Raw genomic sequence first — 26,758 nt, 5'->3', positions numbered from 1 at the left:
TCAGCTCCAGGCCAGAGATAGGTGCCAAAGCGGTTATCAGTGCCATTTGTACCAAAGATATCATTGGTGCTGGTGCATGCAGTTTGGTGGGTGTCGGTGGCGTCACTTTTGTCAGTGCCGAAGTCTCTGTTGGCGCAGGCATTGTGATGGTTGTAGCCATTAATTTTGACGGTGCCATCTCAAAGTGTGGCTGCTTGTACTTGCCTCTTGGCTCCTTATTATCAGTCTTGTACTGATCAGTGTACCTGAGGAACCTATAGCCTCTTTGGTACCAGATACTTTACCCATTGTGGGTGGTGACCTCCTCTTCTTGGCTTGGTTAGCTCCAGGCGGAGCTGAGTGTCTTTTTCTCCTGGGTTTATCCTGTGACAAGGACTTGCCTTGGCCAGGGTCAGAAGCAGGTCTGAGTGATCTCTCATGAGGATAAGTTTCAGGCGAAGATCTCTATCACGCCTGGCCCCGGCTTTCAAATTTTTTTTTCAAATTTTTTACAATGGGCACATTTCTGAGCTGTCCCCCCCTCACTCAGGCTGGCATTGTGTCCCTGCAGGAGGTGCATCGTTTGAAGCCAAGTGAACCTGGCATAGCGCACCATCCAGGGGAAAGGGAAAGCTAACTTAAGCTATGTGGGAAAGTACCTGGGAAGAAATATAATTTTTTTAAACAGGTAAGAATTAGGGTTAAACTAGACCAAACTAAGGGTAAACTGACTAAATTTACAGAGAAAACTTATGTATTAAAGGTTTGTTGAATGAGCCTAGAAGAACTGCTGAGGACTCTATCTTGGACAGTTGAGAAGGAACTGAGGAGTTTGGGTCGCACATGCCGAAAAGGGTGGCAACGGCAGCATGAGACGGGGACGACGCATGCGTGACCCAGATGAGAACGGCTGGTAAGACCCTCCGATCAAGGACGCACCAACACTTGAAGTGCAACATCCACAAGGACACTGTTTGAAGAAGAAAAGGTTGTTACAAGGAGGATGGAGAAAAATTGTTTTAATTAACCTCTGAGAATAGAACAAGAAGCAATGGGCTTAAATTTCAGCAAGGAAAACTTAGATTGGACATTAGAAAAAACATTGTCAGGGGCATTAAGCACTGGAATAAATTGCCTTGGGAGGCTGTGGAATCTCCATCAGTGGCGATTTTTAAGAGTAGGTTAGACAAACACCTGTCAGGAATGGTCTAGATAATACTTTGTCCTGCCTTGAATGCAGGGAACTGGACAAGACAACTTCTGGAGGTCCCTTCCAGTCCTATGATTCTATGACAATGTCCGGATGGATTTTTATGTAGCCACATACTTCTCTGACATCTGGACTTTCTGGACCATGGACTTATCTCCATGACTAATTTCAAATGCCTGACGCAAACAAAGAGGCAGTAGAGCGTTTAAAAAAGAGGAGTAATGTTTACAATGGAAAATGTTAGGAACCTAGAATAAACCTAACCTTGTAAAAAGATTCTCTATTTCTGTCATCCTACTTGATGCCAATGTGGCTTTTGATGGAGTAGGCTGAGATTCCTCATTCCTTATCTTTAGTAACTAAGTTAGATACTAAAAATCATAAACAAGTTTAACAATGCTATGAAATTAACTCTTACATTGCTACAAATGTACGTACAAATCATTTCGAGCTTGATTCTGCCACCTTTACAAACACTGAATAGTACTTTACTCACTGATAGCCAAGAAATAAGTGACTACTCAGTGTACCTTAATATGGCAGAATCCAGCCCTTAATATGGATAAGTCCAGACCCCTGTTAGATGTGTCACCTCTTCTTACTTTCTGACCTGGCTGTGGAATAAGAGGCCACAGCAATCACAGATAAATAGTATACTGTACTGGGTGATCAGCACAAGAAAATTACATATCACAACGCTGATAACATTATCACTAGAGCAGGCAAAAAACCCTATATTGCTATAGCTTATCACTTAACTGGTGGCGATATAATTTGGAAACACAGTAGAACCTCAGAGTTATGAACACCAAAGTTACGAACTGACTGGTAAACCACACATCTCATTTGGAATCGGAAGTATGCAATCAGGCAGCAGCACAGAAAAAAAAGGCAAATACAGTACAGTACTGTGTTAAACGTATACTATTAAAAATAATGGAAAGATTAAAAAAGATTTGATAAGATAAGAGAACTGTTTCTCTGCTTGTTTCATTTAAATTAAGATGGTTAAAAGCAGAATTTTTCTTCCGCATAGTGAAGTTTCAAAACTGTATTAAGTCAATGTACAGTTGTAAACTTTTGAAAGAACTACCATAACCTTTTGTTCAGAGTTATGAACAACCTCCATTCCCAAGATGTTTAAAACTTGGAAGTTCTAATGTAATCTGATGTTTTGCCAATCTCAAGAGGTTGTTTCAGGTCACATTTTATGAATGACAGTTTTAAGCGGACTCCTGATAGATTCAAGTATTTGAGATTAATTACTTGCAACAGAGCCCTAAGGACTCTTGTTAAACTTGGATCTACTATTAACAAAATAAAGCCAGACTTACTCAGGTAAGAGCAATTACAATTAAGCCTATGGGACAAAATAAATTCAATCAAAATGAAAATGCACCTTACAGTATTATATACACGCAATGCTCTACCTATGGACGTAACAAAAATACTTTTATTAAGTAATTTTTAAATATAATTTTAATTCAATTTTTAAAAATATTTAGGATAGTGGGGAAAAAGCCATAATTGTCATTTCACTCAAACACATCAACAAAGCATTTTCCCACTGCGTATATGAAAATTATCAGGAAAATTTTCACCAAATTATTCACTGGATGAGAAAGAAGAATGGCAATCAGGACCCAGCCTGGGGTTTCAAAAGGAATTTATCAAAAGTTCTCCCTTCTCATAAGATTTTAATAGGATTTTTCACCAGAGCTCAAACGCTCAATTTAAGCTATTAATCATTCCAGATCAATTATCCAAGAAGGAAATAAAAAAAAAAAAAAAAAAGTTTTTCCTTACTTTAAACTCAGTTTTATTTTAAGCAGGTTTGAATCAGGAGGTAAAAATCACTATGACAAAACTGGATAAAAAGAAATACTTATTCTCTCTCTCATGAAAGCATTCTTATACCCACAAAAGAAAAAAATTGCAGGCTGGATTTTTTTTTTTTTTTTGTTTAAAGCTGAAATGTACAATTTAACAGACTATTGGGCTTAGGTATGAGGGAGTTCCTGAAATGCCATCATTAGTGAAATGGCCAAACTTCTACATTTAAATAAATATATTTTATTTATGGGTAATTTAACTTCAGAAAATAAAGGCATGGAAGGTATTGAGATCAGCTTGGATGAATACTGGGATAGTATGTGTTCTCTTAACAAGCCTGCCTATTGTCCTTGAAGTAAAGGTTCTATAGGAAAATTATATTTAGAATACACACAACTCCTACCAAGAGAAAAAAATTAAAATAAAGAGACAAAGCCACTTGCTAAAGAGATGATTCAACCAAGAGTACTTTAGGTACAGGAATGCCAAAACATTAGATAACTTGAGGATGAGATAACAGATATAACACTTAACAGATCAGCCTGAGGAGCCAATATTTATTTTACAGTATGTGTATAAGATCATATCCTGCTAAACAGTTCATTTTTAAGGACTGCTTTTGATAGCCAGAAGATTGATCCATCAGAAACAGATGTCTGCTTTTTTCCCCTGGTTATAGCTAACAGATACAAAAGCCTAAGACTTTGCTATTAGTGTGCCTTTCAAGGGACCTGATTTTAGTTTTGCATGCATCAGAACTGCAATATCAACCCCTTAAAGTTAAGCAATGTATTCACACACCTACAGCTAAATCCTGCAATCCTGACACAACTAAGGGCTTATCTACATTTTGCTGCAAACTAAAGGCGTGTGAATTGTTGCGACTTGACTGTTCTGCATGGACGCTGCTGCCATGAACCAAAAAGGTACCTAGTTCGTGTTAACATTAGGTTTTTTCCAGTTTACATCCCCATAGTCCACATTGCAGCATAGCACAGGCATATCTTAAGATAGGCGAGACCCTATATAAAATATGCAAATCCATTATTGAGACGTCACAGATTTCTGCAGCACTCACATCCCCCCCACCTGAGGTCTTCACCTCATTCCTTCATCCACTGCTACTGTAACGGCATAAAAGCTATTGCATGGAGAAACTAAAGAGAGCATACAGAAGAGTGAAGTCTGGCTCGTCAGAAGTCCTAGATCCTCTGTTTACCACCACCACCACCTTCAACCACTATCATTTTAAAGACATTAAGTTTTCCCGATACTCAACTCCTAAAGTTGGCAAAATTGGCCTTTTAGGTCTGTCCATGATTTGCTGCCTAACCCAAGCACAGGATCCAAAGAAAGGCATCCCTCTCTAAAATATCTTAGAAATAAGGTCCAGTTTTAGGTACGCTGACCTAAAACTTCTCGCAAGACCCCTCTAGGTACTCCTCTAGGTACTCTGATGCAACAAACTTAAAATCTTGAAACTTTCATAACTTTTACAAAACAAAGCTTTTCAGTGAATTAAATATGAAGATGAATACTATAATCCCTGCAGTATCTCTTTTGTTATTTGATATTAAATTAAAATTTATTGAATTATTTAATTTAATTACATTTTCATTTTCAATGTGTTCTAGATTTTGGTATTCAGATATAATTAGAATGCAGAAGCTGTCACAGGAAAACTGGAGATCTGGACAGCAGGGGTGGGAACCGTTTTGCAGCTGAGGCCTTTAGTACCGATAAGAGATTGCGCACTCCTTTTGGGCTGGGGATAGTGGACTTAAAATATGGAGTGAAGAGACTTGAGTTCCTTGTTCTGTACTCCAACCCCCTTTGGCATAAAGTAGTTGTCCCACATCTCAATAATTACATTCAGTGAATATTAGCTTAACGGTTTTGATAAAGTGATCAGTGAAATGGTTAATATTTAAATTGTAATTGAAGAACTGACACTCCAGTCTGATGTATGGGAGCAGTTCACATGGCTATTTTTCAATACATGCAATATACATTTTCATTGATCTTGAAAAGGTCTAACCTTCGAAATACTGCACATATCAAACGTCATTAACAGGAAGTAGTGCAAAAACATCAAATTTCAGAGATAGTTGACATGATTACAAATGGGACTGGTTGTTTCATAGTCCCCCTCCTCTCTAAGACCTAACCTATACAGTAGAAGCTCAGAGTTAAACACCAGAGTTACAAACTGACCAGTCAATCACACACCTCATTTAGAACTGGAAGCATGCAATCAGGCAGCAGCAGAAACCAAAAAAGCAAATACAGTACAGTACTGTGTTAAACTATTACAAAAATAAAAGGGAAAACACCATTTTTCTTCTGATTACTAAAGTTTCAAAGGTGTATTAAGTCAATGTTCAGTTATAAAAACTTTTGAAAGAACTATAATGTTTGCTCAGAGTCCAAACAACCTCCATTCCCAAAGTGTTTGCAACTCTGAGGTTCTATTGTACTTTTAAGGTTTAAGAACCCCAGAGGAGCTAGACTCCTGAATACTCTTATCCAGCTTTTCCAAAGAAGGATGGAACAGCTGGCTGCTGAGGAAAGGGCTCATCAAAGACAGCTAGAAACTGACAACCTTCAGCTCCTAGTCTTGGAAGAGCAAAAGAATCTGCCACAGGATGAAACTCCATCTCTCCTCCATAACAGCAAAACCTGAGAAAGCATATGTCTCATTTATAAGGATAATGAAGATGTTAAAGAATGTCTCTCTACCTGTGAAAGATTGATATTCATCAACTTCCTGATGAGAGAAAAATGCCTGTTCTTCTCATCAGATTGACTGGAAAGGCAAGAGAGGTACTTAATGATATAAAGTTAAATGCTGCTTGTGGATTATGTGAAGTTTAAAGAAACCTTACTGCAAGGATTTAAAATTACTCCCAAGTCTTAAAGGCTGTAATTTAGAAATATTAAGCTAATTCATAATGTTACCTATGTTGAGAATGCTCATAAACTGTTTATGTATATGAAAAAGTGGATTAAAGGGACACAGTCTTATTATAGTTTAGAAAAATCGATTCATTTATTTACTATAGAACAGTTTCTTAAAATAGCTCCTGATCATATCAGAACAGCAGTGTATGATAAAAACACTGATACCATTTTTAAAGTGGCAGGAATTGCTGATACTTTCATAGAGAATAGAAACCATGACAGGCATAAGCCTCAAGGGAAAAACAATTCTTATTTATTACACGTTAAGAGGAAGGATGGGCTTAAGAGTAAGACTAGGCCCAGCTTTACTAGGAAATCGTATACAAAACCAGAATTTAAAACCTTTCACCTTAGAAGAAAACTAGTTAACATGCCACCTGTGTGGAATCATTGTCCTTTTAATGCCGAATTGTTCAAACCACGAGTATAAAAAATACCCAATGCCAGCAACGCCCCAACAAACAATCAATTTGAATGTGGTTACTTTAAGTACAGAGACTAGCTATGTAAATGCTAACACCGCCTCCTTGTGTCCAAATATGAACACTGCAAGTGTTAACACTACCAGTTTAGTAATTCCTAATGGGAAGAAGGAATATAGCCTCACTAACTACATCAAGGCTGAGACATGGAAAGACAATGAGAAGTTCATAAAGAATGCCACAGTCAATTGGATTGCGTGTGTGACATAGTTGGAATTAGGGAACTTCTCCCTGCAGATGTTTTGATCAGAAATATTGTAGTTGTGACTAGTAATGTCAATGTCCTGACCAGGCAACAAAGGAAATATGGCTCGGATATGGCTACCCTAATTTGTGATAATGAGGGAATCTGTGAATAGACTGAGGATCTCTCTCAGCTGATGCTAGGTCAGACTGTGTCTGATACCTCTGAAGTGGCTCTGAATTTAGGTGAAACTCAGAAGGAGTTTATTAGGGCCCAACAAGAGGGCATTTCGTTAGAAAGGGCCAGAATTGATGCCCAGAAGCAAACCAAAGTGGAGGAAGGAACAGGCAGATTTTTCATGCAAGATGGCTTGCTACACAGAGAACTTCCAACGGGGGAAAAAAAAGCCTCACAGTAGGATCTGCAAACTGCGTGTGGTACCTGAGGAATATAGAGGTGATTTTAAAATTGGCTGATGACAGTCCCTTTGCAGGACACAAGGGCACAGAAAAAAACTTCAGACAGGCTGATACAAAGTTTTATAGGCCTTACCTGGCTGAAACAGTGAGGAAGTATTGTAGAAACTGTGACTTGTATCAGAAGTGCAAGGGTTTTAAAGATGATACACCATACAGCCATTTCCCATTATTGGGGAGACATTTGCCAGAGTGCCTATGAATATTGTGGGATCACTCCCTAAACCTCCCAGGAATGGGAAAAGCTATATTCTGGTGTTGGTGAATTTTGCTACTAGATACCCTGAGGCTGCAGTTTTGTCTAATGTCGAGCAGAAAGAGTGGCCGCAGCCACAGCCGGTGGAGGCGAGCAGAAGGACTTGATGGCCCCTTTAAGAACTGCATGCAACCACAGTTGCTTGCACAGTGACACTTAACATTGTAAAGTTATCCTTCTTCGCCCCTATTAAAATGGGTCACAAACTTTGTAGCATTAAAAAAGTCAGTCTGTCTTCATTCATAGCTTGGGTGGGAAGAGAAGGGGAGGAGGCCACTAGAGCAAGGGTGGGGGATGGAAATTAAAGGCACAGCACAGACATATACATTACTCCAGTTCATTGCAAAACTGGTTTTTCAATGCTTCCCAAAACCGAAGCACTCCGTGGTTGGCTCTGCGTATAGCACTGGAATCTGACTGCACAAAATTTGCAGCCAGCCTATCAGCTTCCACAGCCCAACCCTGGGGAAAGTTTTCTCCCTTCGTTTCACACAAAATTATAGAGCACACAGCATGCAGATATAACTGAAAGGATGTTCTTTTCACTGATGTCAAGCCTAGTAAGCAGATATCTCTATCCGGCTTTTAAACAGCCAAATGCACATTCCACCACCATTCTGCATTTGCTGAGCCTGTTATTAAAACATTCCTGCTTGCTGTCCAGGTGCCTGGCGTAGGGCTTCATTAGCCAATGGAGTAAGGGGTAGGCAGGATACCGCAGGATCACTATTAGCATTTCCACATCCCCAATGTTTATTTTTTGGGCAGGGAAAAAAGTGCTCACCTGCATCTTATTGAACAGACCCAAGGTCCTAAAGATGTGCACCTCCTGCACCTTTCCAGACCACCCTACACTGAGGTCAGTGAAATGTCCCCTGTGATCCACAAGGGCTTGCAACACCATTGAGAAGTATCCCTTCCGGTTTATGTACTCTGTGGCAAGGTGGTCAGGTGCTAGGATAGGGATATGCATGCCATCTATTGCGCCCCTTCTACCCCCCCACATTTGGGAACCTCATTGCTGCAAACCTGTTCACTATGTCCTGCACATTGCCCAAAGTCACTACCCTTCTTAGCAGAAGTCTATTAATGGCCCTGCACACTTGCATCACAGCAGCTCCAACAGGGGATTTACCAACTCCGAATTGATTCCCAACTGACTGGTAGCAGTCTGGGGTTGCCAGCTTCCACAGAGCAATGGCCACTCGCTTCTCTACTGTTGGAGCTCGACTCTAGCGAGTATTCATGTGCTTCAGGGCTGGGGACAGCTCCACGCAAAGTTAAAAAAAATGGCCTTTCGCATATGAAAGTTCTGCAGCCACTGTACGTCACCCCACACCTTCATAACAATGCGATCCCAGAAATCTGTGCTTGTTTCCCAGGACCAAAACCGGCGTTCCACTGATTGAAGATGATGCGTGACATCCTGCAGCAAACAGGAGTTGTTCCGCTCTATGACTTGTAGCAGGACGGCCTCAGTAACATCGCTATTTTCCATACTGTGGCTCCTTTTCTTGCCTTTGAAAATACTGCAGGATAAGCCGTGAGGTATTTGTGATGCTTACAATGATAGTGCAGAGCTAAGCTGAGCTGGCTCCATGTCTCTGGCAGCAGCGTACACACAGCATAGAAAAACAGCACGAAAAAACATTTGCCATTTGTTTGGGACAAGAAGAGAGGGGAAAGGAGCACATTGCATCATGGGGGGACAACAAGCTTTCTAAAAGCTCAGCAGCTAGTTGCACTGTGAGATAGCTACCCAGGGTGCACTGCTTTTAATGTTGACCTAAGCGTGGTGACTGGGGATGCAAGAGCCCAGTGCAAGGAGTGTGGTATGATCATGCTCCTGCAACTTCTAAAATTAGGCTGGTGAAAGTTGATTTAAAGTAAATAGACTTCAGTCTGCAGTGTAGACATATCTTTTGTCAGACTGTGGTGCCAATTTTGTGTCAATTATATTTAAGCAACTAAAATCTGTCCCTTAATATTCAGATTAATGGTTTGGTTGAAAGATTTAATGGAACATTTAAGGCTATGGTAAAAATGTAGGTGGACAGATGCCAGAATGACTGGGATGTCTTGTTCCCATACTTATTGTATGTGTACAATAAGCAAGAAGCAAGTACAAGCCTTTTTGGGCCTAGCCAACTACTACAGGAGATTTGTAAAGGGATTTAGCGATCTTGTTGCTCCAATAACAGACCTTACACTAAGAAGGGAAAGCAAGACAAGGTAACATGGACAGAGGTCTGTGAAAAGAGCTTCCAGTACATTCAAGTGGTCTTATCTAAAGAACCTATCCTAGTCAGACCTGACTGAGAAACCATTTCTGTTGTGCATAGATATTTCTAACACTGGGTTGGGAGCAATGTGAATGCAAGAAGGAGAGAATGGCAAAAAGCCATCCCACTGCGTATTTGAGCAAGAAACTAACACTCACTGAACAAAATTATGCTACTATTGAAAAGGAATGTTTTGCAGTTGTGAGAGTTGTTAAGTAACTTAGTCCTTATTTGCATAACAGAAAATTCACCAGGTTCAATGATCACGTACCCCTGATGTGGTTACACAAGGCAAAAGGAACCAACTCCCGACTACTTTGATGGAGTCCAGGAATATGAAATGGACATAATCCAGATTCTGTGTCCAGGAAGGGGAATTCCTATGATGCATTCAGCAGTGTCTAGAGACACCCTTTCTGCACAAATTTTCCATGGGGGGGTGTGACACTGTATGGAATATGGGTGACCATTTGTATTATTCTTCATACCAATATTACAAAATTACAATTAAACTAAAAAAATATGCCACGTAAGATATCAGTGGAAAAGTTATGATTAGCTACATACGATGATCTTGTTTATATCATGAGTTATAAATGTGTGATACAGCTGCATCTCAAACCTGTGCTGTGTTTCTGGGTGACATCACCAGACAGATTGGCATCAGCACTATCTAGCCTGTTTGGGCAATCAATGCATCCAGTGAGAGAGGCCAGGAGCTATGCCTATAAATCAGCAGGACATGTAGGAACATTCCTGTGAACAGGGTACTCCAAGTGCTTTTCCATGCCCATTAGCTGTGAGCTTGTGTTTGGGACAAAGGATGTACAAGCCACATGGCAAAGGATATAAAAGGCAGCTGCATCATCTCCATCTTGTCTTCAATCCTGCTTCTTACCTCTGGAGTAACTTCTTTACAAATTGAAACGCCAAACAAAGGACTGATGGTTCCATCCAAGTTCTGGATGTGTTCCAGAGGGACTTTACAAGCCAGCAAACTCACCCATGCTGCTAAGAACCTGATATATTGGACTTTGAAGTCCATGTATGTATCTGATTGCTTTGACTATTTAACAACTCTCATTCTTTGCTAATGAACCTTTAGATTTAGACGCTGAAGGATTGATTGGCAGCATTGCATTTTGAGTTAGATCCAAATTAATATTGATCTGATAATGTGGCTGGCCCTTTGGGAATCAGAAGAACATTTTGTATTGTGAATAAGGTTTCAAATAACTTATCACTTTACTAGACCTATTTGCTGACTGTAATCCAATAAAGGGAGCGGTGTAATTTCTTTTTTCGTCTTCTTGATAACCAGTCTGGGGGAATCAGAAGCACAGTTTGTGACTGGTTGGTGAATCTAACTACAGTGTTAGCCACCAGTTTGGGGAGAATCTGCTCTCTTTTTGCAGCCTGCCCTGACCTTGACATTTTTGGTGTGGGCTATTATAGGCATCTTGGGTCACATATCCTACCATACTCTATCTCACAGGAGAGTTGGGAGGATTAATTATTTGCAATTTGTGTTTAGATCCCTGAACAAAAAAAGCTACACACACACACACAGATTAATGAAAAAGTTACTCTATTTTAATATTCTGTCTTCAAGATGATGCAAAAACTCACAAGCTAATATTAACCAACATGCTTTTCAGGGATGTTAAAGCTAAAAGTTCTGAATTTTTTCTGTTTTACTTACATTTTGCATTATATCTAAGTATATTCTGAATTTTTGCTAGTCAGACTGTCATCCCTCTAATTCTCTGAACACTAGGCAAATATAAAAGGGTCAGTGAGAACGCTTATGATGGAGAAGCTCTCAAAATACTACCGGTTAGATAAATATGTCTACAAAAAACTGTTAACATTGAGCCTGAAGTAGCACTGATGAGACCATTTCTTATGGACTTTATTTTTATTGGAGTACTGCATGAACCAGGGACACTAGAATCTTGAAGCAAGAATGAGTTTATCACGTACAGTGTATGGTGTGCAAACGTCTTTCTTGAGCTTTATAAATGCTGAAATGGCCTCTGGGCTTGATTTGTGCACCTTTCTGCCCTTTTTTCTTCCTTGTATCCATGTTCACAGGAACTCCCCCTCTCTCCCCTTGAAATGTACCGCCATTAGTTCAGCTCAAATGGTAGAAGAACAACAGGCGCATAGCTGTACTCAAGGTGTTAGCTATCATCAGTATTTTAACTACCATGTCATTCTGAGGAGGGTTAGAAGCTTTAAACTCTCAGCCATCATGAGATGTCCACACTGCAATAAAAAACCCTCAGCTGGCACATGCTAGGTGACTCAGGCTAGCATGAATCGGGCTAAAAGGACTGTTTAACTGTGTTGTACATGTTGAGGCTTAGGCTTCAGCCTAAGCTCTAGGGGAAGGTCCTAGAGCTTGGGCTACAGACCGAGGCCAAATGTCTACACTGCAATTAAATAGCCCCTTAGCCCGAGTCAACTAGCATGGGCCAGCCAGGGGTGTCTAACTGCAGTGTAGACATGAGTGCTCTCATCATTGCTACAATTGGTGGGGCTGAACCATTGCTGAATTATCTTTCTTCTTAAATTAACTGAAATCCACTACTGGAAATTAACTCTTTGTTCCATTGGTTTGCCAATCTCCATTACCTTTTCACAGGTTCTGTCTGTACAAGCGCTGCATCTATCATAGCTTTCATCCATAACTCCATTTCCTTCCCTGTATCTGTGCAGAAATAATAGGTCCTCATGTTTGGATGAGCTGCCTGATTGGAAATGACATGATCATTGTAATAAAAAGACAAGATTTCTGTAAAAGAAAAGAAGGCAAATGTTATTGTTTTCCTACTCCATTATTATTAGTTTTATGAAAACATTAAAAATAATTTACAGAAAACATTCTGTACAGGAACAAGGTCATTTACTGTTAGGCTTCTCTTTTAGTGCAATTATATTAATAAAAGAATTTGCTTGAAAGTGGTAATTGTTTCTTCTCTGTTAACGTACCCTGCTGAGATGATTCATAATCTTTCTGCTATCAAAAATACAATAAGGATGTTCATAAAACATTAACAATTTAACATAAATAATATATTCAGTCATACATTTTCTGCAGTCTGAACAATACAGGAAGTTTTAATTTGTACTCACCATTGTAGTTTTCAGTGGTGTACAGCTTAACAGTCATTAAGGACAGCCAAAAAGGAACTCAAAGGCAAGAAATGAAATTCCATGTTAGGAGAGAATAGTAAATGATTACTTTACTCATGATTAAAGAATATACTAACTAAAATAAACATTTAATGCAAAATACTGTGTCTCATGCTGAGACTTAAGTGCTAAAATCGTAATTTTATCATCTATCCACATCATGCGTTTTTCCCCAAAATTAAAAAGAGAGCATGATGTGCTCTTATTAGTAACCCCAGTTTCATAAACAATTATGTGCACAATTGAGGAAAATACATCTTAGGCCTTATCTTTGCGGCCCTGCGTTTCAGGCTAAGGGGTTTAAACTGTAGCACACACTAGAGTGCTGAGCTGTAACTCCCCCGTGTGAATGCTCCAGATGTGAAGTAAGAGGTACCTAATTGGTGTTAACTTAATCCCCTTTAACTAACACCAAGTTAAAGTCAACTAGGTACCCTTTAGTTCATGATAACCATGTTCATATGGTGGAATTACAGTGCAGCACTACTGAATTGCAGCGCACCCTTACTCCTGTAGTCAAAATTGCAAGCCCATGTAGACATAGTCTAGGTCCATATGGAGATTGCAATTCCAAGTTACCAAACTGTGCGTATTAAGATCTGTGAATTAAAAATAAAGGAGCTGCTAAACGATGAAATATGCCTAGTAAGCTCCTTCTTTAAATTTAGCAATTGTCGGTGTCCACAATGAATTCATTTGCATATTAGATTACATTGTTTGGATCATCTGCATATAGTATTATGCAAAATCAATCTCCGAGGCTATTGCTGTCTATCCTATCTTGTATATACACACGGTGAAAAGGGTTCTGCGCTCCAGTCGATAATGTATATATTTGTTTAAACTGAAAATGAATGCCCTCACCTTAAAAGCATATTTGCGGTTAATATGATCTTCAGAAGAAAGCATCGATATCTGAAAACTAGGCAGAAGTATACTCCCCAATATTCCCTCTTCTTTTTCATCTAAAAGGTAATATATTAGAGTAACAATTTATTTTCTACACAGAGCATATACATTTAAACACCCTTTCCCCCATGTCAAGTGGATATTTTTTCATTCCCTGAAAAATCAGATGACAGATTTCAATAGATGGCCTGCATCCACGAAGAATACCAGAAGGAATGTTTTACTCTGATACCAGATTAATTGTTTAATAGGCTAGTTTTTCATGGCACAGGACAGGGACGTTTATTGAGGGGAGGGAAAGAGAAAGAATGCGGACATGAAGCCAAGCAGCTGGATTGGACATTGGGGCCAGCCAGAGAACTGATTAAGGAAGGGGTCTAGGTGTGGGTGTGTAGCAGATGCTACTAAAAGGTCAGCAGGCAGCCTCACTGTCAAGTCCTCCTCCTCTCCCCATTATCCTCCGCATTCACATCCTCACTCAACTTTTCTGGGATGCATAAAGCCATAGCAGTGAGTGCCCAAGCAGCCTTTCTAAAGTTAGATAATCAGACCACAGCTCCAGTCAGGATATCCACAGGGGGTTCATTTAAAAATGTTTCCTGTGAAAACCATCAAATATTTTACTAATCAAATATTATGGAAAATTAAATTGTCCTCTGAAGACTTGTATTAAACTCATATACTAAATTCAATCACTGAAGTGGAAAATAGGATTTTAATTCTGCTTTAACTGCATCTCTCAGAATAAGTTTAACTTTGGAGTCACTAAAATTTACCCTGTCCCACACACAGTAGATACACATTGGGGCTACTGGAGAAACATGAAAACTAAAGAATCTGCAGTTAATGCAACTCAAATTACTGGGTGAATATTGAATTTCACTGACAGTGCATGTCTAGCCTTAATATGCCTTAAAATATACTTCCACGGATGACACAATTTGTTCATAAAGTGTCTTGAATGCCTGCTCCTAATGACAGCTATGAAGCACAATGATAGCATTTTTCCAAACTTAGCATGCAGGCTACAAGGCAAACTATAACAGAAGAGCTATGCCATTAATGTTCAAATACAAATCTTTTCACAGTGTGCAAGGTTAACTTCTTCACATTACTACTTTCGGGATAACGATTTTAATATAATGAGAGCATTTCACTATATTAATAATCCACAGGACAAACATGAATACCCAAGTATCACAAAGTAGCACAAGGGAACACATTTTTTGTAGTCTTCTCCTATTTTACTTTATTTTTTTAACTGAATACTTACTTCCATTCTCTTTTCCTGACAGCTAATGTTTCTATCATCTATGACTAACAGATTTAGAGAAGAATAAAATCTGGGGCCTAATTCTCTTCTGTATTTGTTGTGTAATAATTTATCAGTGTGTGAAGTCAAGCCCCAATCTTGCAAAAGATTTATGCATGTGAGTAATCCCAATGAAGCCAATGAGACTGACTCATCTGCACAGATCTTTGCAGGTCAAGCCTAAGTGCAAAGTAAGTGTAAAATGCTCCCCAGTCAGAAGAGTTGCTTTTTGCAGGCACTTTGCACAGACATAAATGACTGAAAAAGATGCAGATGTAGTACACCTGAAGCAGGGCTGGCCCTAGACCAAATGGTGCCCCAGGCAAGTAATATCTTCAGCACCCCTCCCCCTCCGTTTGTTAAACTTTTGAATAACTTTTTTATTGCATTCGTGGTCCATTTCACAACTATGATGCACAATTCGCATGCATGATTTATCCCTGCCATACAAGATAATTTGCATGCTAGGATCTGTAGATCTATTATTCATGCCATTATAAGCAAATAAAAAAATTAGTTTAGTCTAAGCTTATAGAAACTTCTTAATGTTAAGAGTAACTTAGATGTACTAACATCAAGGACTTGAACTGTGCACCAACATGGGGTGGACCAGTATTACTATTACACTTACATTTTATTTTCCCTTTTGGCACAAACAAAAACGCCACCCCGAGCCAGTGGTCCCCAAGCGGTTGCCTGTCCCTAAATCTGGCCCTGGACTGAAGAAGAGCTCAGTGTAGATCGAAAGCTTGTCTCTTTCACCAACATAAGTTGGTCCAATGGAAAGATATTACCTCACCTACCTTGACTCTGAATAAGTGCAAGGCAGAAGACAGAGACAAAAGAACCACTTGCATCCCATTGTTTATTCAGTAAAATTTGCTAATACAACCCCTTTAATTAGGAAAAAATAGCCTCAACATTACACTAACTACAGTACATTAACACTGCTAGAGTCAAATGAACTACAAAATTCTATGTACAAGTAACATGAAAAGATTGCCTTTCATCCAGACAAACAAGACAAACTTACTCACCTTGCGCAGTAACGATGGTTCTTTGAGATGTGTGTCCCTCTCAGGACTGCCCTGTAGGTGTGTCTGCATCCCTGCTCTGCTGAGTGGAGAATTTTGGTTGAAGTCTGTCTTGCCTGCATCGTTCCTCACCTGCCATGAGGCTAGGGTGACCAGATGTCCTGATTTTATAGGGTCAATCCTAACATTTAGGGCTTTTTCTTATAGAGTCGCCTATGACCCCCACTCTATCCCGATTTTTCACACTTCCTATCTGGTCTCCCTACATGAGGTTAGCCAGCAATCCCTCCTCAGTTCCTTCTCTATCACAGAGTTAACTACTAAAACTCCAGAGAAGAGGAGAGGATGGTGGATCATGGAGCACCCATAGGGACACACATCTCAAAGAACCATCGTTACTACACAAGGTGAGTAACTGTTTTCTTTCAGTAGCATCCCTATGGATGCTGCATTGTAGGTGACTCCCACGCAGTGTCCACCACTGGGGACTGGGGCTTTGGAGTCTTGTCTGTTAGAGATGATAGTACTGTAGCACTGAATTTGGCCTTTGCAGCCAAAACCTCCAGGATGGCATAGTGCTCTGCAAAGATGTGTGCAGATGCCCAAGTAACTGTGCTGCAGATTTCTGATATAGGGATACTCTTGGAGAAGAGACAGATGAGAGACTAACCTCACAGAACGTGTGTGTATTGGAGATGGGGGTGTTATGTTATGCAATTGGTAAGCGTTTAATAGAGCCCAAGACCCACTTAGGGAGTCCCTGAGCTGAAATTGCAGTACCTATTGATCTATCTGTAATGAAGAGTCATGGAGTTTTTCTGAAGGCTCTTATCCTGTCCAAATAGAAGGCCAAGGCTCTTCTCACGTCAAGTGTATGGAGGATGGCTTCCCTATTATCCTGATGAGGTTTGGGATAAAAAGCCGGAACCTGAATAAACTGATTTATGTGAAATGAGGAAGTCAGCTTGTGAGTGAACTTCAGATGTAGTCAAAGTGTGACCTGGTCAGGGAAGAACACTACGCAGAGCAGCTCGCTTAACTCCTGTCAACTTTGTAACTTCCCCTTAGCACGCCGTCTCCACTGCGCTGCACTGATGGGAAGTGCATACCCGTCGATGCAACACTACACTTTTTGGAGAGATGGTTTTATTAGATCGACTTCTGGATCGATTAAGCGCGTCTTCATTGCTGCTCAACCGAACCAGACAAATTGATTGAGGGCGGCGAAATTGCCGTCGTCAGTGCAGACATAGCCATAGAATCTGCAGGTTGGGATGGAAAGCGTCTCTCTTATTCTGTGTCAGAAGGTAATGAGTGATTGGAAGAGTCATTGGTGGACATAATGCCAGCTGTGACAGGTAAGGGTACTACATGTGTCTGGGCCACATGGGAGCAGACAGTATGTTTGCTTCTTTTCGCTTTCAACAGGACCTTCAGGATTATGGAAGGAGAGTGTCTTCCACAGAGTACCATCCAATCCCTGCTCTGGAACAGTACTGTGGACATTTCTTGTTCTGTTAAGTAGCAAACAGGTCTATTATCAGCGTTCCCCACTGTCGGAATATGTTATCCAATCTATTTCCCATCTGGGGTCATGTGGGAATTTGTGGCTGAGACTGTTTGCTGTCATGTTGTATATTCCCAGTAAGTAGGCTGCTGATATTAAGATTTGTGGGAGATGCACCAGTCCCCTAGTTTTAGTGCTTCTATGCACAGGAAGAGAGACCCGGTGCCTTCCTGATGATTTGTGTGTTAAATGCAGGCCATACTGTCCGTCATGACACTGGTGTGTCAGATCAGCAGAAGGAAGTGAGGAAACACGTTTAGCTACTCTGAATTCAAGCAGATTAATGTGGAGGCATTTCTCAGCTGGAGACCATTTGCCCAGTATTGTGCGGTTATTGAGATGCACATCGCATCCTATGAGGGATGCATCAATGGTCAAGAGTAGAGATGGGGGAAGATTGAACAAGCGAGATTCCCATACAGATGTTTACTGGGTCCTTCCACCAGTATAAGAATTGCTTAACCCTGGTGGGCATCTAAAGTAGTTTGCTTATGTTGTGTCTGTTTGACCTGTAAACCAAACCAAACCATGCTTGGAGGCATCTCATGCATAGTCTGGCATGAGAGATTACTGATGTGACCGCAGCTATGTGCTCCAGGAGCTGGAGGCAATTTCTGGCCAAAATCTGAGGGCCGGGTTGTTCTCGCTCTGTCAACAAGAGGAGGCAGAGAAACCTGTGCTGTAGGAGGAACGCCTTTGCCTGAATGGAGTCGAAGTCAGCTCCTATGAATTCTAGCGTCTCTACTGATATTAAAGTTTACTATTGTTTGTTGATCTGTAGGCCCAGATTCTGAAACAGGTCCAGTACAGTCTGTCTGACTAGTTGGGCCTCTCTGAAGGACCATGCCCTGAGAAGGCAGGTCATTCAGATAAGGATAAATCAGGATATCTTGACTACGTAAATAGGTGGCCACTACTAAGAGGACCTTGGAGAATACTCTGGGGGCAGATGAGAGGCCAAAAGGGAGTAATCTGTATTGGTAGTGGTTCTGGCCTATCGTGAACCTGAGGCAATGTCTGTGCCTTAGTATGATCGGGATGTGAACATATGCATCTTGGAAGTCGGGAACCAGCCTCCTTTTTCTAATGCTGGAATGTTCATTGATAACGTGACCATCTTGAACTTCTGAGCCTTGATAAACTTGTTGAGTGCTCAGAAGACCAGTATGGGTTTCCAACTCCCCTTTTTTCTTCATCATCAGAAAGTAATGAGTAGAAAGCTCTGCACTCCTTAGATGTGTGAGCACTAGCTCTATGCCTCCTACACTGAAGAGATGGTTTATCTCCTGACGTAGCAGGCTCTCGAGAGAAGAGTCCCTGAAGAGGGACAGGGAAGGGTGTTTGGGATGGGGAAGGAGAAGAAATGGATGGAGCATCTTGGATAATCTCCGGCACCCATTTGTTGGAGATTACGCGTTCCCAAGTGTTGTGGAATGGCGCAAGATGGTCTCTGAAGGGATGGGTGGGACTTTCCAGCATGAAGTGACGAGAGTGTGTCCTATGGGCACCTCAACCAACCTATCAAAACTACTTCTGAGGCAGAGGGCTGAGGGGAAGTTTGCTGAAACCCTGACGTCATCTGCCCAGGGAACCTGAGCTTCTTCCTCTGGGATTCATATGATCTCTGCTCATATTGAGATGGATATAGGGATGAGTATTGTGAGCGAGGATTGAATGGCGGCTGAGGTCTGTACTTTTTTTATATCCAGGGGTGCAGATCCCAAAGGACCGAAACACGGCCTTTGAATCTTAACATGCAGAGGGAGGCATAAATCTTTTCAACAAACAAATTCATTCCCTTAAAGGGGAGGTCCTCCACTGTCATTTTGACCTCCTTGAGGAAGCTGAAGAGATGAAGTCACGAGGTCCATCTCATCACAATGGCAGTTGAATTAGAACATGCCACCGCATTTGCTGCGTCAAATGCTCTTAGGACAGAAATTTTTGCCACCAGCTGGCCGGCCCTCATTAACCAAAGTTTTAAATTGATCCTCACGAAAATCAGGTTGATGTTCAATAAAAACTAAGCCTCATAGTTCTGATATTCAGATTTAGCCCATAAGGCTTGGTAGTTCACCACTCTGAACTGGAGGGGGGCAAGGAACAGGCCTTTCTGCCAAACAAATCTAGGTGTTTCCAGTCCTGGTGATCAGGAGTGGACTTAAAAAGTGATGTTGATGGCATTTAGAGTTAATTGTGTCCCCAATGATCAAATTGGGAGGTTGATGAGAGAACAGGAATTGTGTGTCCTTTGCCAGCACATATTTCTTGTCGGCCCTCTGACAAGTTGGGACAGACACGAGGTCTGTCATATACCCTTGGTGGGATCCAGTATACCCTCATTACTAGGGAGGGCCACTCTGGAAGAGGTGGATGCATGTAGAATGTCCACCACCTTGTGGTGTGACTCAGGCACCTCTTGCAAAGGTATTTGCAGTGCCTCTGCCACCCTCTGTGCCTAGTCCTGAAACAGTTAAAAATCTTCCACCATAGATGGTGGAGGGGGGTATCACCGTCTCTGTTTGGTGATGACGGCAAAAAGTGGGTTGGCAGAGCGACTTCCTCCTCAACTTTGGCCGTGAACTGCACCCTTCCTGATTGGGGAGCTCAGGTGCTCTTGAGGCACTGGCCAAAGGAGGGTACTTCCTCAGCTATTGATAGGCCATACTACAGGTGATGGAGGCTTGTTGCCTTTGGGCCTGCCAGGGGTCCCAATATGGCCATTGTGATGGGAAGGGACCCAGTGATTGGTACCAAACCTAGGAGGCTGTGGGTCAGAGAGGTGGTATGCCCGGTAACCATAATGAGACTGGGTTCCACATCCCTACAGGATAGCTGTTTAGTCCCTGCTCTGGCCGGACCCTAGCTCCCAGGCCCCCCCCCATCCTCCCTATGTGTGCAGAGGCATCCTGTCTGCATGCTCTGTCAGAGCAGCGAGTGGGAACCAGACCCGCAGCCTTCTATGGCTTCATCTCAGTCTCACTACAGAGAAACTTCTGGGACCTGAGTCAAGCTGGGGCCATATGCACACACAAAGCAATAGGGCTAAGATCCTGAATTTGAGCTCTAGGTTAGCACAAGTGGTGTATGGACACATGGGGGAAGAGGGGGTGGGGGGTTAGGCTTGGCCTGGGCTCATGGCCAAGCTTACATTGCTGTGTAGATACACCCACTGTCTTGGAGTAAGTCTACCAGCTAGGGTTGACAGACTTGGGCTAGTGGGGCTAGTAATTAGCTCTCTAAGTTACTCCAACTCACTATGTAGACAAATCCTTCAGAGGTGCTCTATCATTTTTAATCCCTACTCCACAATATGAAAAAAAATCTTGAAAGGTAACTGGGCATTTTCTCCTCCAGATAAACTGGTGTGTTCTGTAAACACCTTTTTCTTTTGCTAGATTAAACTAATTTGTTTACCCATGGGCAAGTCTCACTCAGTAGCACTCATATAAAAGCACTACCCATTTTTTTTTACATTTAACAGTTGTGCATTTGGGGAACTTAAGTTTCTTTGTTTAAGCACAGCAGTATGCATCTTTTTTCTGATTTTTTAAAATCAGTTTCCCATCATCTGAGCTTTTATCAATGTTACTCTACCCACTGCATCCATCTGCATTTGTACGCAGAGTCTGAATAATACAAGAAACAAACAGAAAAGAATCTTATGCTATTCTATAAGATCTTTTATTTGTTGCAAACAATATCTTTTCTATGTGAAAGCTGTCAGTCTTAATCCCCCCAGTAAAAACAGATAAACAATGCTCTAAGCATTGAAAAATTACAATGAAATCATTTTTCTTTCTACCCTTAACTCAGGCCTAGGCATTAGATTTTAACATGATAAAATTCTGGACTAAACCTTATCACCTTTTAAAATTGGTGTTACAGTCAGATAGACAACCAGAAATACTGTTTGCAATCTAAAAGCAAATGCACATTTTTCCCCCTTTTCATCTAAGTCCCTGAATGACATAGCATTAACCTAACATAACTTCAAAAGGATAGGGTTTAGAATTAGTATGCTTGTTTTGTTTTAATAACCATTTTTAATAAAACAAGATTACTTACCAGTAACTATTGTTCTTCGAGATGTGTTGCTCATATCCATTCCAATTTAGGTGTGTGCGCGCCCCGTGCACAGATTCCCGGAACCTTTTTCCCTTAGCCTGCCCGCAGGGCCAGCTCAGGCGCCCCCTGGAGTGCCGCGCTCATGTCGCAGTATAAAGGGCACTGCTGGCCACGCGGGTCCCCAGTCCCTTCTTTCTGCCGACTCCGACAGCGGGGACGGGGGGTGGGTTTGGAATGGATATGAGCAACACATCTCGAAGAACAACAGTTACTGGTAAGTAACCTTGTTTTCTTTCTTCGAGTGATTGCTCATGTCCATTCCACTATAGGTGATTGAGTAGCCATACCCATGGAAGTGGGTAGGAGTCACTGACGAGCAGCTCTACTCAATACGGCTCTGCCAACAGCTGCGTCGTCTCTAGCCTGTTGAACAATGGCATAATGGGTCGTAAAGGTGTTAACTGATGACCAGGTGCAGCTATGCAGGTGTCCTGCAGTGGCACGTTCTCTAGAAAGGCTGCCGAAGAGGCCTGAGCCCTAGTCGAATGTGCTGTCACCATTCCTGGTAAAGGCACTTTCGCTTGCTCATAACACGCCTTAATGCAAGACTTGATCCAAGAAGAGATTCGCTGGGCGGAGACGGGAGAGCCCTTCATCCTGTCAGCCACAGCCATGAACAGCTGTGATGATTTACGAAAGGGTCTGGTCCTCTCCAGGTAGTGAGCCAGTGCCCTCCTGACATCCAGCGAATGCCATCTCCACTCCTCTTCCGACCCGTGGGGTTTTGGGAAGAACACAGGGAGGAAAATGTCTTGGTTACAGTGGAATTGGGATACCACCTTAGGAAGGAAGGCTGGGTGAGGCCTTAACCTAACCTTATCCTTTAAAAAGACCATATAGGGGGCTCCGAAGTAAGAGCTCTCATCTCCGAGACCCTTCTAGCTGAAGTGATGGCCACCAAGAACGCTACCTTCCAGGAGAGGAGTAACAGGGAGCACGTGGCCATGGGCTCAAAGGGAGGTCCTGTGAGCATGGTGAGGACCAGGTTCAAGTCCCGGGGGGGTAGGGTCTCGCACCTGGGGAAACATCCTCTCCACCCCTTTTAAGAATCTAACTGACATGGGGTGGGAAAATAGTGACCTCCCTTGCAGCGGCTGGTGAAAAGTCGAAATGGCTGCCAGGTGAACCTTTAGGGATGCTAGGGCTAATCCCTGGGTTTTAAGATATAGGAGATACTCCAGGATTACTTGTATAGGTGAGCAGGCTGGTGCGATACCTTTAGCCTCTGCCCACCCCGTAAAGCGCCTCCACTTAGCCCGGTATGTAACCTGAGTGGAGGGTTTTCTTCTACCAAGCAGAATCTGCTGGACCTGCAAGGAACAAGCCCTTTCCCTTTCCGTCAACCAGAGAGCCTCCAGGCTGTTAGATGGAGGGAATCAAGGTCCGGGTGCAACAGGCGCCCCTGGTCCTGGGAGAGCAGGTCGTATCGCCTGGGGAGTGTAATCGGTGTGGCGATAGATAGGTGAAGCAGTGTACTGTACCAGTACTGCTTTGGCCACGCTGGGGCAATCAATATGACATTCGCTTTTTCCCTCTTGACCTTGAGGAGGACCTGAGGGATGAGCGGAATGGGGGGAAACGCATACATCAGGGCCCCTCCCCACTCCAGTAGGAACGCGTTGGAGAGGGAGTCTGGCTCTCGACCTCGAAGTGAGCAGTAATTGGGACACTTCCTGTTCAGCGACGACGCGAACAGGTCCAGTTGGGGAACTCCCCACCTTTGGAAGATTAAAGCTGCCACCTCCTGGTGCAGCGACCACTCGTGCCTGGGGGAGAACGACTGACTGAGGCGGTCCGCCTCGTCGTTCCTGCTCCCCGGGAGGTGATAGGCAAACAAATGAAAATCGTGTCTCACTGCAAACTCCCAAAGACGCGTGGCTTCCCGGCACAGGGCCGAAGAACGCGCTCCCCTTGCCTGTTCATATAGAACATGGCCGCTGTATTGTCTGTGAGGATCCGTACTGCCCTGCCCTTCAGGACTCTGAGGAAGGTTTTGCAGGCCAAACGGACCGCCCTGAGCTCGCGCACGTTGATGTGTAGGGCTCTCTCCATCGGTGACCATATCCCTTGGGTACCCAGATTGCCGCTGATGTGAGCTCCCCACCCCACATCCGAGGCATCTGTGATAAGGGTCACTGACGGAGCCAGATCTCTGAATGGGACTCCTTTGAGCACCTCCCTCGGGAACATCCACCAACGAAGGGAGGACAGCACCTGTGGGGGAATCGTGACCACCTTTGTCAGTACATGTGTGGAGGGAACATAGACTGAAGCTAACCAGGCCTGCAAGGGTCTTAGCTTGAGGCGAGCTAGCCTTACTACATAGGTGGAGGCTGCCATATGTCCCAACAGCTGTAGGCAGCGCCTAGCTGTCGTCATGGGGGACCTATGCAACTCTGCAATGATGGAACCCATTGTCTCGAAGCGCGATCGAGGCAGGAAAGCTCTAGCCTGTAGCGCATCAAGCGTGGCCCCGATAAAGTCAATGCGCTGCACTGGGGTAAGCGTGGACTTCAGTTCATTAATGACAAGCCCCAGTCTGGTGCATATGGCCCAACTTTCAAGACCTCTGCCCTTAATGAGCCAGTCATCCAGGTATGGGAAGAGCTGAACTCCCTTACGGCGTAAGTATGCACTTGGCAAAGACCAAACGGGAGGGCCGTGAATCTCAAGAATCTCCTATGCCTTGGCAAAATGGAGATATGAAAGTAGGCGTCCTTTAGGTCCAGGGCCGCATACCAATCCCCTGGGTCTAATGCCGGAATGGAGGCTAGGGACACCATACGGAATTTGATACGTCTGATATATCTATTCAGACGGCGGACATCCAGTCGGTCTTAGGATCAAGAAATATCTCCTCAATGGCACCTAGGTTCAGGAGTGAACGTGCCTCCTGAATGAGAAGCTGTTTATGCACAGGATCTCTCAAAGGGGCTGTAATGGGCGGGGAGTCCGGGGGACGAGCTGTAAGTTGAAGGGTGTAACCCTTAAGGACCACCCCTAGGACCCAACGGTCCGAAGTAATCGACTCCCAAGCCTGATAGAAAGGTCGAAGTCTATTCCGAAAGGGTGGGTCAAGCTCCCGGGGAAAAGGAAGAGCGCAACCCTCACAGCCACCGTCAAAAACGTTTATTACCGTTTCCACTCCCGGTTTTTGCGCCATGCTGCGCCCACGCAGAGGAGCCCTGCCGACCACGGCGGTTGGGGCCCCTGAAGCGCTCCCTTCCCCGTCTCTGCTGAGTAGCCCTGGGGGCCTGTCTTGGCGGGGCAGGTGGCTGCCTTTGCGGTTGTGGGCGAGACTGGCATCTCGAGGCCTGCGGGGTGTATAACCCTAGCGACCTCTTTCAGGGTGGCCCTTTTCATCCATCCTCTCAGAATCTTTGGGAGGTCTTGGATAGCCTGGGACCTCAACCGACATGTGCAGCCATTTTTCATCCGTCCTCTCAGAGCCAGTGTGGGCAGGTCAGCCGGATCAGCCTTCAAATAGGTTCTGATTATATCTCCCTAAGGTCTTGGACTCTTAGTTGTAGAGCCGCCATGGAATAAACTTTGCAGCCAAAGAGATCTAATTTCCTCCCATCCTTATCCTTGGGGGTACTGCCTTGACCCCCTTGGCGGTCTCTTTGGTTTGCCGCATCCACTACTAGGGTTCCCGGGAGGGGATGATTGTACAGGAACTCAAAATTTTCCTTAGGCACATAATATTTCCTCTCTGTTCCCTTGGATGTTGGGGGAAACAGATGAGGGCGTTTGCCAAAGTGCCTTCACAATTTTCATGACCCTCTCGTGTACAGGAAGGGCCACCCGAGAGGGGCCTGAGGAGCCCGAAGGCCCGAAGAGGGGGTCCTCCTCCTCTGACATTTCCTTAAGCGGTATCCCCAAATTGGAGGCTACCCGCTTAAGGAGGTCCTGATGCGCCCGGAAATCGAACAGGGGCGCCCTATGATCCCTGGACATCCCTTCGTCAGGCGATGAAGAGGAGGACAAGGGAACAGGGCCTGTAGAGGGGCCTTCCTCTGGGTCTGACTCCCTATCAGAGGGGAGTTGAGGGGCCAGCTGTGAAGGAGGAGGCGGGGGCTGTGCCACCCCAGAGTGGAGGGACTCAGCGGCCTGACCCGGCTGAGCAGACCAAGGTCCCCAATATGGCCATTGCCACGGTCCCTGCGGCCACCCTGGCACAGGTGGCTGCTGGGTGTCCCCGTACTGTCTCTTATGAGAGGAGCCCCCCGATCGTCTCTTGCGACCTCTCGGCGGGGAACGGCTCTGGGACGAATGTCCCCTCGAAGAGGAACGGCTGGAGGAGCTAGTGGACCTCCTGCGCTGGTGACCCGACCGTTTGAAGCGGCGCTTCCCACTACGGGACTGAGAGCGGCGACTCGACTTGCTGCGTGCCGGTGAAGTCGAACGGGAACGCACCGGTTTACACGGTGCCGAAGTCAGCGGTGCCGAAGTCGGAAGCTCCGGTGCCGCGTACATCTGCACCGGTGGGTATGGTGGTATCGACGGTACCGCTCCCCCCGGTGCCGGCAGCCCCGGAGGTATCATGGCCTGGCCCATTAAAGAAGGCCACGGGACAGAGACGTAAGACGCCGTCGATGAGGCTGGCATCACCACCGGTGCCGGCATGGTCTGCACCGCAGTCGGTGCCAGAGGAGACGGTGCCGCTGTTGCCGGGGTTAAGAGGGCCTCGGGATGGGCACCACTCAGTGATCGGTGCCTTGACCTGCCCCGTACCGACGAGCTCGAACCCGAGCTGTGGGAGGTGTCTGAGTCCTCACTAGCGCTCCTGCGCTGGCTCTTGGTGCCTCCTGACCGCCCCCGGTGCCGCGGCGCTCGACGACTTTGAGTCGGAGCCCGGAGGGGATGCACTCGCCACCCTCCGTGGCCGTCTGGGTGAGGATGGGGAGCGATGTTTCCTCCACCCACCGGGGCTACCCACCGCGGGTT

At 43.9% G+C, this 26,758-nt stretch overlaps 1 protein-coding gene across 5 annotated transcripts in view; it reads right to left on the bottom strand.

Annotated features, from left to right (window-relative positions):
- Positions 1-26,758, bottom strand: part of PLEKHA5 (pleckstrin homology domain containing A5) — a 312,397-nt gene that overhangs the window by 101,076 nt on the left and 184,563 nt on the right. For 4 of the 5 annotated variants that reach the window (XM_067559175.1, XM_067559171.1, XM_067559176.1 and 1 more), the window contains exons 8-9: positions 13,726-13,826; positions 12,301-12,416 (exon numbers count right to left, since the gene is read on the bottom strand). In XM_067559175.1, the coding sequence (XP_067415276.1) occupies positions 12,301-12,416; positions 13,726-13,826 (217 nt within the window). Of the gene's footprint in view, positions 1-766; positions 950-12,300; positions 12,417-13,725; positions 13,827-26,758 lie in introns of those variants that run through there. The other variant, XM_067559173.1, reaches the window with a different exon arrangement.

This window comes from Emydura macquarii, unplaced genomic scaffold (assembly GCF_026122565.2).
Source record: "Emydura macquarii macquarii isolate MOO-44397 ecotype Brisbane River unplaced genomic scaffold, CSIRO-AGI_Emac_v2 contig_2205, whole genome shotgun sequence".
NCBI classification, from domain to species: Eukaryota; Metazoa; Chordata; order Testudines; family Chelidae; genus Emydura; species Emydura macquarii.
This window is presented reverse-complemented; position numbering and strand designations above follow the sequence as displayed.